This window comes from Dromiciops gliroides, chromosome 2 (assembly GCF_019393635.1).
Source record: "Dromiciops gliroides isolate mDroGli1 chromosome 2, mDroGli1.pri, whole genome shotgun sequence".
Lineage (NCBI taxonomy): Eukaryota > Metazoa > Chordata > Mammalia > Microbiotheria > Microbiotheriidae > Dromiciops > Dromiciops gliroides.
Window position 1 is genome coordinate 12,040,682 of NC_057862.1, and position 15,113 is coordinate 12,055,794.

General features: G+C 41.0%; 1 protein-coding gene across 1 annotated transcript in view; it reads right to left on the minus strand.

The window, feature by feature from the left end:
• Positions 1 to 5,222, minus strand: part of LOC122744515 (lipase member N-like) — a 30,694-nt gene extending 25,472 nt beyond the window's left edge. The window contains exons 1-2 of the mRNA XM_043990026.1: positions 5,118 to 5,222; positions 4,516 to 4,633 (exon numbers count right to left, since the gene is read on the minus strand). Coding sequence (XP_043845961.1) covers positions 4,516 to 4,633; positions 5,118 to 5,222 — 223 coding nt within the window. The remainder of the gene's footprint in view (positions 1 to 4,515; positions 4,634 to 5,117) is intronic.
• Positions 5,223 to 15,113: the final 9,891 nt, after the last annotated feature.

A 15,113-nucleotide genomic window follows, 5' to 3' on the forward strand; every position in this document is an offset into this window, starting at 1 on the left:
GCTTTAGTGTAGTCCATGAAGCAGAACTAGATGTTTTTCTATGCCTTCTCCATAATCCAGAAAATGTTGGCAATGGGTTTTCTTTCACAGCATGACTAATACGCAAATATGTTTTGCATGACAGCACATGTATAACCTATATAAAATTTCTTGCGTTTTCAATGAGGAGGGAGCAAAGGGAGAGAGGTAGAGAATTTGGAACTCATTGTTTTAACAAATCATGTTAACAGAATGTTACATGTAAAAAGAATGTTACATGTAATTGAAAAAAAATCAAATTCTGGAGTGGCAGAGTGAAGAAAAGATCAAGGTGAGATATTTTTCCATCCCAAGGTAACTTAAGTGGTTGGAAGGAAAGGTCTGTGACACAGGAGTGGTGGCAGCCAAGACAAACCCAAGAATTGTATAAACAAAATTACAAAACACTTTCCACACAAATAAAACCAGATATAAACAATTAGGAAAATATCAATTGGTCATGTGTAAGCCAATCCAATATAAGAAAAATGACCATTCTACATAAATTAATTTACTTATGTAGTACCACACAAATCAAACTATCAAAATAGTATTTTATGGAGCTAGAAAAAATAATAGCAATATTCATCTGGAAGAACAAAAGTTCAAGACTACTTAGGAAATTTATGGAAAAAAAGTGAAGGAAGGAGGCTTAGCCATACCAGATGTCTAACTGTATTATAAAGTGGTACTCATCAAAACAATTTGGTACTGGCTAAGAGATAGAGTGGTGGATCAGTGGAAAAGATTAGGTACACAATGCATGGTAGTAAAAAACCTAATCTAATGTTTGATAAACCCACAAGAGCAAGACTTTTGAGAAAAGAACTCACTATTTGACAAACCTGCTGGGAAATGACAACTTGACAACAGTCTGGCAGCAATTAGGTATATACCAACATTTTACACCAAGAAAAGGTAATATGGGTACATGATTTAGATGTAAAGGGTGATACTATCAGCAAATTAGGTGAGTATGGAGTAGTTTACCTGTCAGATATATGGTTAAGGGAAGAATGTATGACAAAACAAAAGATTGAGAGCATTACAAGATGTAAAATAGACAATTTGGTTATATTAAATTAAAAAGAATTTTTTTAAAAAAGAATTTTCACAAACAGAACAGTGCAGTCAAGATTAGAAGGAAAGCAGAAAACAGGAAATTTTGTGTGTGTGTATGGGAGGGGATGGGGGTTAAGTGACTTGCCCAGGGTCACACAGCTAGTAAGGGAAAATGTTTTCCAGCAAGAGTCTGATAAAGGGTTCATTTCTCAAATGTATAGAGAACTGATTAAAATGTGTAAGGATACAAGTCATTCCCCAGTTGATAAATGGACAAAGGATATGAACAGGCAGTTTTAGAAGAAGAAATCAAAGCTATCTATAGTGATATGAAAAAATGCTCTAAATCCTTATTGACTAGAGAAATTCAAATTAAAACAACCTCTGAGATACCACCTTACACCTTTCAGATTGGTTACTATGAAAGAAAAGGAAAATGATTAATGTTCGACAGGATGTGAGAAAATTGGGATACTAATGTACTCTTGGTGGACTTGTAAACTGATCCAATCATTATAGAGAAATATTTGGACCTGTGCCCATGATGCTATTAAATAATGCATACTCTTTGACCTGGCAATAGCACTACTAGATATGTATGCCAATGGGATCAAAAAAGGGAAAAGGACTTATTTGTACAAAAATATTTCTAGCAGCTCTATTTGTGGGGGCAAAGAATTTGAAATTGAGATGTGCATCAATTGGGGAATGGTTGAACAAGTTATGGGATATGATTCTTTTTTTTTGCAGGGCAATGAGGGTTAAGTGACTTGATTAGGGTCACACAGCTAGTAAGTGTTAAGTGTCTGAGGTTGGATTTGAACTCAGTTGCTCTTGAATCCAGGACTGGTGCTTTATCCATTGTGCTACCTAGCTGCCCCTGTGGGATATGATTCTAATGAAATATTTACTTTGACAAGTGATGAGCAGGATGCTCTCAGAAAAATCTGGAAAGACTTACATGAACTGATACAAAGTACAGTGAGCAGAACCAAAAGAACACTGTACACAGTAATAGCAATATTGTATAATGATCGACTGTGACAAAACTTGGCAATCTGGTCAACACAATTATTGAAAGGAGTCATGATTTTTAAAAAATGCTATTCACCTCCAAATAGAGAACTGGTGAAATAAGAGTGCAAATTAAAGTACAACTTTCTTTCTTGCTTTTTTTTTTGTTTTTTTCTTTTTTCTGTGATATGGCTTCTCTATCATGTGATTTCACATGTTTAATTGCTATCCTTTTGCTTGCTTTCTCACTGGGTGGGGGAAGGATTGAGAAAATTTGGAACTCAAAATTTAAAAAAGAAAAGAATGTTTAAAATAAATAATAAATTTATTTAAAAAAATAAAGTATTATAAAAAGATTAGTGAATCAATCAAGGTGCAATTATTAATAGTCTATTATATTAAGCCTTTAAAGAATAATAAAAAAGACCTAGTAGCTGAATCTAAAAAAATGAATATAAAGGTATATGACAGAGAATAATGTGAAATAATACTAGCAAAGTAGTCTGGAGTAAGATCGTGAATGGTGGAAGTCCAAATTAAAGTGGCCCAAATTCAAGTTAATAGACTGCTTCAGGAGGTAGTGAACTCAGTTTTACTGGAAAGATATATCCTAGAGGATGGATGAACACTTGTGGGAGGTGTTTATCAGAGTTTATTCTTCATCAGGCTGGGGTTGAACTGATGGCCATTAGGACCCCTCCCAACTCTGAGGCTCTAAGTATTTTGGTCTTCTTCAGTCCTTAGTGCCCAGGCAAACACTTCAGGGAGGCTTCCTTTTCCTACCCTGTCAGGATGCTATGACTGGGCAGCTCTGAGGTGGTGAAAAGCCTATTTCTGGAGGCAGAGAAACCCTGTGAAATCTCTGTTGATCCTGGGTGCCATGAATGACCTAGACTCGTCTGCATCCTAAAGCCAGCAAATTTCCTCCCTTCCAGAAATCAGCTAGAATGCCTCATCTTTGGAGGCGTCTCCTTCATCCTTACACCATACAGATGTCACAATGACAGTTGGGCTGAGCAAACCTGCTCCTCTCTATTATTAACGTTTTCCTCTTTGACAGCTCACAGAGAGGGAGAGAACAAACCACTCACTTAACCCCTTAAAGATTGTTTCCAATCCTTCCCAGGAGCTCAGGCATCAAAGACCAGAGCACAAAGGTATCCTGGAGGCCACTGAGTCCAATCTCCTCATTTTATGGAAAAGTAAAATGAGATACAGAGTTTAAAAGACTTGGCCAGGGTCCCAGAGGTCATGAGGTGTCATCCACTCCCAGTAAGATTAACAGCTACTTATGTCCTTGCTCCTACTTCAAATGTGCTGTTTTTAATTGTCCCTCAGCCCTAGTGCTTTTTCTCCTGAAAATGGGGGGCTGGCTATGGAATCTCCTTCCAGTGCACTCCTATTTCCCCTTATGCAAACACACACACCTTATATGCAGCTCTCAAGTGTTTTTTTGTAGCTTTAAAGTCAGGCTCTTTCTTTTCTCCAAAGGAAAGAAAACAGACACTCCCATCCTCCCAAATAAGAACCATCCCCTCATCCTGCTCCCAATCGCTGGCTCTAAAGAAAGCTCATATGGTTTATTTCCTCCACTTTGATGTACAACCAGGTCCCATTTCTCACTTTTCCCCCTAAGCTATTGATCAATTAGCTCACGTGAGCAGCAGATAGTAATAACATTGATCATTTATTTCATCTTTCAAGTCTGCAAAGTACTTTATAAGTAGGAGAATTGTAGCTAATATAATCCTCCATTTTACAGATGAAGAAACTGAGTTTCAGGGTGATGCTGTGGGTTATAAAGCTAGTATGTGTCAGAGGCAGGATTGGAGCTCATATGTTTCCAGAATGAAACTCCAATACTCTTGACTATAGCAGGCTCCCTTCCCTAACAGATCTATTCTGGTCCCACTACTGGGTGTCCTTGCACACAGCATTTAAAATGAGAAAATCTATATTCAAATTCTGGCTTTTCTATTTGCTTCCTGTGTGACCTTGGACAAGTCCCTTCCCTTCTCTGGGGCTCAGTTCTCTCATTTGTAAAATGGGAGGACTGGATGAGATAGTGTCTAAAGTCCCTTCTTATTCTAAAGCCAAGCCTGTCCTAAATGTCAGGAGCTGGTCAGTCCAATGACACAAAAGAAGGGAGGACAGCCTTAGCTCAGTTTAGCCTTTCTCTATCTTCCCTAATACCGCCACCCCAAGTTGCTAGTACCTTCTTTCACCAAGTTATTTCTCTAAACACTCATACCTCCTTTGACGAGGCTGTAAATTTCTTGAGGGAAGGGACTGTTTTACATTTGTCTTTGTACACTTGCAGATTGATTGAGTCATCCCTGGGTCCAGGCTTCCCAAACTGATTTCACTTGGCCTGCCCAACTGAGTCACTAGTCTTGCTTCCCATCCTGAAACAAGGCATACCTTTCCTCTCAGGAGGTATTTGACCATGGGGAATTCGATTGACACTGAGTATGTAACCATCTTCAGTTGGAACATAATATTCCTCACTGGGGTAGCCACGGTAGGTGATGAGCTCACTCTGTGCAAAAATACAAAATGCATTAGTGACAGGAGTTGGGTCCCATTTTCTTGGATCCTGTCTCTGAGGTTGGGCATTCTTTTTTTGCTAATGTCATACTAGGCAGTACTGTGGGATTCAAAGGGACATGGGAAGGGCTGCATCTGAGTTTCCAAGCTGATGTTTTACCCCCTAACAACACCTTCAAAACATATAGGACCTTGTCAGTTTAGGGTCTTCCTTCACACGCACAAATCTCAGGTCCTCTGTCACCTGGTACATAATCTTGAGTGGCTATTGTGATGGTCAATCAAATCTATCACCAAATCCATAACCTCTAAGTCAATCAAACATAGGAGGTCAGAGATAGCAGAGACCTCAGAAGCCATTGGACAAGGGATCCCCTCTGCAACACACTTAACCGAAAGCCATCCAGCAACATCCAGTGAGGGAAAATGCACTAGAGGTCCACTCCTGGCATTTCCTTCCCCTTTCTATAACTTACAATATTCATCCATACTTCAGGTTCCACAGGATATTTTGAGTCAAAGGATCCTCGAGCATTTAGAATTCCACAGGTGAAATATATTACTGCTGAAAAGAGCCACATCTCAGGGTTACCTAGAACAAGACACAGACTATTAATATTAAAGGGTCTTTGTTGTTATTGTTGCTCTTCAAAGTTGGTTTGTACAGCAAAATCTGAACCCTTAAAAAATAAACCCAAGCTTTGAAGGACACACTGTGAAAGAAGATGTTGCTCAAGATGGAGATGAGAGCCAGAAGAGCCTTATCTGTCCAACAGCACTATTAAGATATTTGTCTGAACAAGAACTAGTGTGACTTCTCTCAGTTATATATATATATATATATATATATATATATATATATATATATATATATATATATATATATATATATATATATATATATATATATATATATATATATATAAAGTATGCTGAACTCAGTGGTTCAACCAGGTTCGTTACATTAGTGTTTCCCAACCTCTTTGAGTTGATGACACATCAGGAAACATCCTAGAAGTTGTGGGACACATTAACACACCAAGAGGCCAACTTCAGTGCCAATTGGTATCAGAGCTAGAACCCAAACCCAACAAAACCACTTTTGTAATGAATTCTCTCTTCCCTGGAAACCCAAAGCTTCATCTTATGACACTTAAATGTGTTCAAGTTTGCCTTTATCTAGGTGCAAGAAGTTGCACAGTAGGGGGTGAAGAACATGATTTCAGCATTTTTGCCATAAACAGCAAATCTAATGCCTTTAAAACTTGGTATGCCTTGGCAGCAAAGTTATTTTCCCTCCAGTGTTTGTGGGTTTGGTCATAATTTTAGATTTTGAAGAGTTGTGTTGGGGCAGCTAGGTGGCACAGTGGATAGAGCACCGGCCCTGGATTCAGGAGGTCCTGAGTTCAAATCTGGACTCAGACACTTGACACTTACTATCTGTGTGACCCTAGGCAACTCACTTAACCCAAATTGCCTCACACAAAAAAAGAAAAAAAGAAGAGTTGTGTAGAACAATTGATGACTTTTGTTTGCTCAAGCAATGTCCTTCCAAATATTATAACCCTGTTTACTCTAAGTGATTCCTAAGGAATTACTGAACTACTGTTGTTATTTGAATTATATCCTATAGATTAGGAAGTAGGTATAGGGACTATTGGGTAGATTAGTGGAGCAATGGATAGAGCCCTGGGCTTGGAATCAGGAAGACATCTTTATGAATTCAATTCTTGCCTTGGACTGGTACTAGTTATGTGTCACTGAGAAAGTCACTTAACTTTGCTTCAGTTTCTTCACCTGTAAAATGAGCTAGAGAAGGAAATGTCAACCATTCCAGTATCTTTGCCAGGAAAACCCCCAATGGGGTCATAAAGAGTCAGACATGACTGAACAATAACATACAACAAAGTGGGAACATTTTCAAGCCAATGATATTGCCAACACTGGGAATAGAAACATTGAGGGCAGGATATGAACCTTAGGGGTGATCTTTATTTAACCACCCATATTATAAAAAGGACAACTGAGGCCCCCAGAGAGGCAGGAACTTGCCCAAGGTCACAGATGCAGCAAAGGGGAAAAATCAGAATTTTAATACAAATTCTTTGGACTTTGGATGTGGTATGGTTTTCAGCCACCTTAGCTGCTTGCTTCTATAGAACACAGCCAGAGTGCTCTCTGGATGTCCCAAGTATAGTGGTGCACAGGTTAGGAAATGGCGGTCACCATGGTTGGAAATAACCAGTTTGGGTACATTTTTTCACTTTCTATCTGGATGCTTGACATTGTGTAGTGAAGGGAACAATAATATTTGTCATGTGTTATGCCTAAACAATGTAACTCCCCCCCCCATAACTTACTTCAGCCTTCTCCCCTCCATCATGCTTTTCTCCTTTATTAGAATATGGTATTTAATTTCTTTCTTTTGGAGGCAATGGGAGTTAAGTGACTTCCCTAGGGTCATACATCTAATAAGTGTCTGAAGTAAAATTTTAATTCAGGTCCTCCTGACTCTAAGGCTAGTGCTCTATTCACTGTAGCACCTAGTTGCCCCAGATGATTTCTAATTCCAAAGGGAGAAGAAGCAAAGGGGCAAGCAGGTTGGGGCCACTGAGTCTTGTGTCCAGTGGTCCTCAGAAATAATATGGAGGGGAAAATGAAGCACAGAGAGGAAACTGTCAACCGCTTCTTAGCTTGTGTGCTGCCCCTCCCCCCCCAATTGCTTAGCACTGTAAGGTAGAAATACAACCTTAAGCAAATAAAATGGATGATTGAGGACAACATGGAGATGATCAGCCCCAAATACCTTCAGCTGATCAGGATTTTAAAGGCCTAGGTGACCTGTATGTGACCTTGAACAAGTGATTTCCCTTTCTCTGAGATATAGTTCCCCCATCCCTAAAATAAGGGGTTAGACTTGATGGCTTCCAAGTCCCTTTGAGATTTAGAGCCTAGATAATGATGGTGGTGGTGAAGGGGAGAACTGACATTTATGGATCACCCTGGCGTTTCCAAAGTACTTTTCAACTACAATCTTATACCAACTCTATGAGGAAAGAATAATGTACATCCTGCCGATGAGGAAACTGAGATTCCTAGAAATGACTGGCCCAAGACACCCCCACAAAAATGATAGACAACTGAAGCAAATGTGCCTAGATTCTCTGCTTCCTGTTGTGTGACTCAGGAAGGCAATGATTACACTTGCCTCCTAAAGGCAATAGAGTCCTAGGCTTGGAATCAGGAAGACTTCTCTTTATGAGTTTAATTCCAGTCTATTTCAATTCATTGCCTAGTTTGGAGAAGAGAAGGGAGAGGTCAATTGGTCCCTAACAAACAATTCACTAGAGAAACTTGGTGCTCTTACTTTTTACCTACTCCTCGTTCCTAAGGGAAAGGAAGACAAAAGGCATACATTATAGTCAGCCCTGACCTCACCACAAAGTTTTATCCAACTTGTCTTGAGAACAAATATGCAAGACTTGGAGCAGACAAAGCTGTTGGTACTTCCCCTCCCTGGGCCTCAGTTTGATCATCTGTAAAATGAGGAGCTTGCATTGCATGACATCATAAGCCTATTTTAGTTCTAAATCTATGATCTTATGACATCAATGAGCAAGTGCCTTGTGAAAGATGCTCCACGTCCAGTCCCAAGCAATCCCAGGAATCCTGGGATCATGAGATTTGGCCAACGTCACCCAAGCAGTAAATGACAGAGGCAATTAACCAACCAATCAGTAGACCAATAACCCTTCATTAAGCCCCGTGGGCCATGGACTGCTCTAAATGCTGGGAATTCAAAGATGAAACTGAAACACGACCTGGCTTCAAGGAGCCTACATTCTGATGGGGCAGAGAACATGTATAAGTAAATATGGAATGGATACAAAGTAACTGAGTGGGAGCATCAGCAGCTGGAGGATCAACAAGGACCCCTGCAAAAGTGGGATCTGATCTCAGACTTGAAGGAAACCAGAGATTCCAAGAGATAGAGGAGAGGATGGAACGCATTCCAGGCATGGGGGCGGGGGGCAGTCATTACAAGGGCACAGAGGTGGGAGATGGACAGAAAAGCAAGTATGTCAGTATGTCTGGTCCATAGAGTGCTTAGAGGGGAGTGATGGTCCATGAGACACAGGTGTGAAGAGCTTTAAATGTGGCTCCCCAGGAGTTCTCATTCGACTTTAGTGGTAATGGGGGTTTGTTGAGAGGGACTGGGCATAGGACAAGGACACATTTGTGTTTTAGGAAAATCACCTTGGCAGCTGAGTGGAGGGTAGATTAAAGGGGGGGGGCGGAACTTGAATCCTGGAGACCAAATATGGGAATACTGCAATAGTCCCGCAAGAGGTAATGAAGACCCAAACCAGGTCTGTGTGAGCGAAAAGAAGGTAATGTACACAGAAGGTGTTCTGATCCCCTCCCTCCAAACGCTGTGATGTGTCCACCATCCTATGCTGCCCATCAATGGTGGTTCTGGCTGAGGGAGGGAGCACATTTGTATTATTCATCCGGATGTTGAGGTGTTTCCTGAGCTCTGTGTGGGTGTCTTGTGCCTACAATTACAGCTGTAACTCTATGTCCAAGCTCCTGCCAAGGGATTCCTCTAGCTCTCTGGATGCTTCAGAGATATGGCTGAACATCAACACCTGGCTCTTTTCTAGAATGTGAGTTGCTCCATCTGTGTGAGTCCAGCTCAGTCATCTTGTTTAGTTGTTTTACCTTACTTTTCGTGCATCCTTAGTATTCATTGTGCATAGAGGGCTGGGGGCACAGGCATAAGTAGAAATGAATTAAAGGGATTAGAACAGATTTCCAAAGCACTCTATGGGCACTGGTAAGGAAAGGAATGAGTGGTTTTTCCCTTTGAGAATGTGATTTCCCTTCCTCTCTAATCCTGCTTCATTTCACCTGACAGCATGTCAAGAAAGGGGAATGAATGTGGAATATGCATTCTCCTAGGCTGGAGGGGATCACTGTAGTCTTCATTTGTCTTGCTACTGGGGGGTTCTGATTCTGGCTGTGAACAATCTCAGAGCCAATGGGGGCTTCCTGTTGCCCTCTGGATGCACTGACCACAGTCAGCAGGGCTAAGTGTATGAAGGATACTAAAGGTCTCTTCCCCTGAGTCATGAGCATGGTTTGGGGAGGTCTGGGAAATGGCAGTCACATCTTTCCATTTCACGTTTCCAGGAGTGGCAGGATTTTAAAGTTTTAATAAATTGGCTCTATAAACAAAAGTTGAGAACTATCTTTATGTGTAACGGAAAAAATAAAATACCATATATATATATAAAGAAACTGGCTCACAAATAAATCTTCCTGAAATAATATTTATGGGACTAAAATATCCAACTACAGACCAGGGGAAAGAGTGCTGGTATCTCAAAGATGAGATCTTGTCCCTGGAGAACTGCTGTATTAGCTGATTCCCAAATGTTGAAGCATTTGGTTGAGCCTCAGTTTCTTTATCTGTAGAATGGGGGGGCGGAGTTTGGACCAGATGACCTTTGGGTGACCTTGAAGCTCCAGCCCCATGATCCTTTGATCCAATGCCCTCCTGACATGGAGATTTGAGTTGGCTCAGAATATAGCTGGGCACAATGGCACATACACACATGCACACACATGCATGTGCTCAATATGAGTTTTAATAAAAACAACAATAATTTGGTCTTAAGGTTTGCAAAACTCCTTACCTGACTTATTCCTCTGAGACCTACAACATCCCTGTGGAGGATTTACTGTAGATGTTATTGTCCCCTTTTTACAGGTGAGGGAAACTGAGGCTCAGAGAGGAGAAGTGACTTGCTAAAGGGCATACATCTGGGGAGTATTAGTGGCTGGACTTGATCACAGATTTGCCAAGCCTAACACCCTTTCCACTGTACATTTCATGTTGCCTCTCTGTTTGGTTGAATTTCTATTTATCTCTATCAGAGGATAGTGGATCAGATGGGATAAAACAGGTAGTAAATGTGCTTTGTAAACTTTGGCAGTGTCAGAGAGGAGCTGGTTCCCCTTAGATTATTTTCTAAATTGTTCTCACCATTAAGAAAATTCCCTCAATCTTTCTACTCACTCTGAGCATAGACAGTCAAACTTTGAAAGCACAGAAGATGGCAGGGTCTGTTTTCCTGCTCTAGACATTCTTTTGTTAAGAAGAAAGGAAGCATTCTGTCAGCCCTCAATTCAATTCAACTCAACTCACTTCGATGAAGTCCAATTCAATTCGATTTAACAAGCATTTATTAAACTCCCAAACCAATCAAGGACCTGTCCCTGCTAGTGTCAAGTACTGAAAATCATCCAAGAAAGTAGACAGACATTTTGCTATAAGTTTTTAGTCTTTCCTGATATTCCTTTGTCTAGAAATCCCTTGATATATGTCCAGCCCCGAGCCACAAGCCTTCAGTCCCCAGCAGGGTCCTTGGCTCTCAATCAGACCAGCCCTTTCCAATTTTGAACTCATCAGTTCCTTGGAAAGGACTCACTTGGAGACAGCATGGTATTGGTTTGGAGCCAAAAGACCCAGATTGGAACTCAGGCTGTGTTCCTTATTCTCTGTGGGATCTGAGGCAAGTCGTTTAACTTCTCTGGCCTTAGTTGTTCACCTGTCACATAAGGAAGTTGGATGAGATGATTGAGAAGAGCTACACTGACAACCCTATAATTCTCATATCCTGAAAACTGAGAGACAGGCCTTCGTCTTCTCTCCATCACTGGAGCTAGATACTACAAGGAACCACTCGGAGAAACCTGAGAAAATCAACCTTTAGGCTCTTTTCCCCTGAGGTGTCTCGGGGCACCAAGGTTCTCATCATTTATACCTGGTGCTTTGGGGTATCTTGCACCTAAAGAGGGCAAAGCGAGCTGGAGTGAAAGTATTGCTAGTCTTTCCATGGAAGCTTTGGACAAAGGTTTGAAGCCTGTATCCTCTCAGCAGTGGTCAGTTCTTGTTAACCCTTCTTCACATACATTCCCTTCTCTCCACCTGGGAAGCCCCTACCCTATATCAGGCATTTATCACCCATTCTGCAATACTGAAACACTCCCTCATTTGGGTGTCTAGCTTCCACTTCCAGTGTCTCCTCTCTTCCGTCTCCACACCACGTAGTTGTCAGTAAAGCACAAGCCTGAACATGTCACTCTCTGGCTCAAGAACCTTCTCTGGCTTCCTAGTGTCTCTAAGATAAAATATGAGTTCTTCAGCTTTGAATTTAAAGTCTTTTCAATCTGACTCCATTTTGTCTTTTGTAAGTGATTATGTGTCATTCCTCTTCATGAATTCTGTGTTTCAGCCCAACTGTCTCCTCATTGGGTTTCAAAGGATCATGGTTAGATTTAGAAATTGAAGGGATCTTGTAGAGCATTGAATCCAGCCCCCCTCACTTTACAATGAGGAAGCTGAGGCCCCCAGGGAAGTGAGACAACTTGCCCAATATCCCACTAGTGGTAAGTGTCTGAGATGAAAGCTGGACCCAAGTCTGGTTGACTTCAGGTTCAGTGTCCCCTTCTCCTTCCTCACCTCCAGTCTTTCATTCAAGTTTCAAGCCATATGCCACCTGCTATAGGATGCCTCTCCTGATGCCCCTAATTGTTAGTGTTCTCTTCCGCTTCTCTCTGCACTCACCATCATAAACCACAAGCTTCTTGAGAGCAGGGACTGTTTATTGGCAGTAGTGGTGTTCACATCCTCATTCCTTAGCACAGCACTCTATATACAATAGGTGCCCAATAGATGATTCTTGTATGGAAGGCAAACTCTATATGACCTTGTGGGTGAAAAAGCTATAAAGCTTATCACCAAGTTCTATATCTTTTAAAATAAAACTGTGAAAATCTTGTGTTCTAGGGGAACATTTGCAAGTGATCTTTCATGTTCTTTCATGTTCAACAACAGAAGAGGTTTAAAACAATTTTTTAAAAGTTCTGTCTCCCCTGTGGGCCCCGACCCCTACCCCCGTCCCAGCCTGGACAAATAGAGGCCATGCTTTCAATTCTATGGAAACTGAGGCAGATCATTTCACATCAATCTCAGTGAGATTCAGCATAGATCACAGCGGGGAAGGGGGGCAGGAAAAGCAATTAAGAATATTTATAACCAGAGGAGAATAATTTCCATTAATGTTTAAAAACTAACTTCTTTGTCCATGATGCAATTCGACAAAAGCATTGACTCTCCGAAGCACCATGTCATCATTACGTACCCTCAACATCTGTGTGGTCACCCACTGTAATGGAGGATGTCATCCTGAGCCCTATGAGCCCTAATCTGGTTTATTTCTCTTCCACTCCTGCCAAGTCACCCACATCTTCCAAAACATAGAGAAGGGGAGGTCTACTAAAGAAGTGGCAGGTGGTAAACCTTTAAAAGGCTTTCAGCTTGAATTCTTAATTCTAATAGGGCCCCCTCCCATCAATGACAATGAGGCCATCAAAGCTCTTCTGAAATGCTCCCCTTTCTGTCTAACTCAGAGGCAAGTCTGCTAGAAGCACAAGAATCATAATTACCTGTTTCTGAAAGCTGAAGGTGCCAACAGCTTCACTCCATGAAATCCAGGCTTAGCAATGACAAGACTAGAGATGGTGGCAAGGCTTAATACTTTCTGTGGAATAAAAAGGAAGGGAAGGAACACATGGTATCGGAAGCCAGAAAATGACCCTGTTTATTTCATCCAATTATCATCGTCGACACATACCTGCCTCATTGCTTGCTCAATGGGCCCACTATGTGTGGCTGTTCTACTTTGGAAATCTCCCTGTGTTTGAATACTTGCGAGGGGCAGATTCAAATGGTGACTATTTTTTCCCTCCCCAGGCATGTGAAACAAGTAGCCAGAAATTCAAGTTGGAGCTAGTTCTCCATTCCCGCCTCTGCCTCACCCATTGGCCCTGACTTGGCAAGCCCGCCTCTTCCTCATGGGGATGATGTCACCTCTTTTGACATCTGCTTCTAGTTCCCTCTACCTGGATTTCTCCCATTTCAGTAAAATCACCATCGAATCCTATAGGAGCTGGCCCACATTGGTTGCTGTTTTTTTAGAGTCTGAGTCATGACAGAGTTTGTTCATAAGCAGAGATGGGGTGTGGAGAGTGCATTGGGCCAAGCATGAGTAGAGACATAGATTCGAATCCTGGCTCTGGCACTTTGTAACTTCATGACTTTCAGTGAGACTTTTCCCTCCTTTGAGACTGTCTTTTCATATGTAAAATGGAGATCATAGTTGCACTGACTTTTCCCTAGGAAGGAAGGAAGGCTCTTTGCATTCCTTGAAGCACCCTAGATATGGAAGGTATTGTTAATCTTAAGTGAAGCCAGAGATGATGCTATCTATGATCACAAAGTAAGGACAGCTAGGTGGTGCAGTGGATAGGACCTGGAGTCAGGAAGACTCAACTTCATGAGTTCAAATTCAGCCTCAAACACTTCCTATCTATGAGACCCTGGGCGAGTCACTGAACCCTTTTTGCCTCAGTTTCTTCATCTGTAAAATGAGCTGGTGAAGGAAATGGCACCAGGATCTTTGCCAAAGAAACTTCAAACAGGCTCATGAAGAGCTGGACACAACAACATGATCACAATGCAGACTGTCTCAAATGGTAGCTTCGAGAAGTTTATTTGCAAGGATCATTATTGGCATTCTTGAATGGATCAGTCCTATGGAGGTCACATGACCCATCAGCAGTTAGTTCCCAACAGTTTTTTAAAACATCAGAATCAAAGATGCTGTACATTTCAATGAAAAACAAAAGTCGAGGGGAATATCCGGGCACATGAGAAAAGGGGGAGATAGCTTTTAAATGATCATTTGTTTGTGTGGGAGTTCTTAGATCTGATGCTTGTAACTCAGGTGGGGCTGGAATTCTGAAACAGATGCTGCATCAGCTATGCACTTGGGACGTTGCCCAGAAATGCTGCAAAGAAAGAGGTGGTTTATGTCCTAAGACACATCTGGAAGGAAATTTAGAGGTGATCTAGCTAGTCTAGCCTTGTTATTTCATTTTATTTATTTTTAGGGTTCATTTATGTTTTCTTTTTTAAAATAATATTTATTTTCTTCCAATTACATGTTAAAACAATTCTTAACATTTTTAAAAAAATTCTGAGTTCTAAATTCTAGCCATCCCTCTCTCCCTTTCCCCTTCCCCCCAGAGGCTACAAGCAATTTGACATTTAAGTTTGGTTAATTATAATCTTCATATTAATTTGATACATGAAAGCTATTTCCATAATAGTAATAAAAACAACAATAACTAGTACTTTAAAGTTTACGAAGTAATTTACATACATTATCTCAATTTATTTTCATAACAAACCTATGAGGTAGGTGTTATTATTAACCTTATTTTATAGATGAGGAAATTGGGGCCAAGAGGACTTGCTAGTAACTGACTGACCCAGGAGTCAAACTTAGGTCTTCCCGCCTCCAAGTCTAGTGCTCTTTCAGCAATGATCGACTGAGATGTCA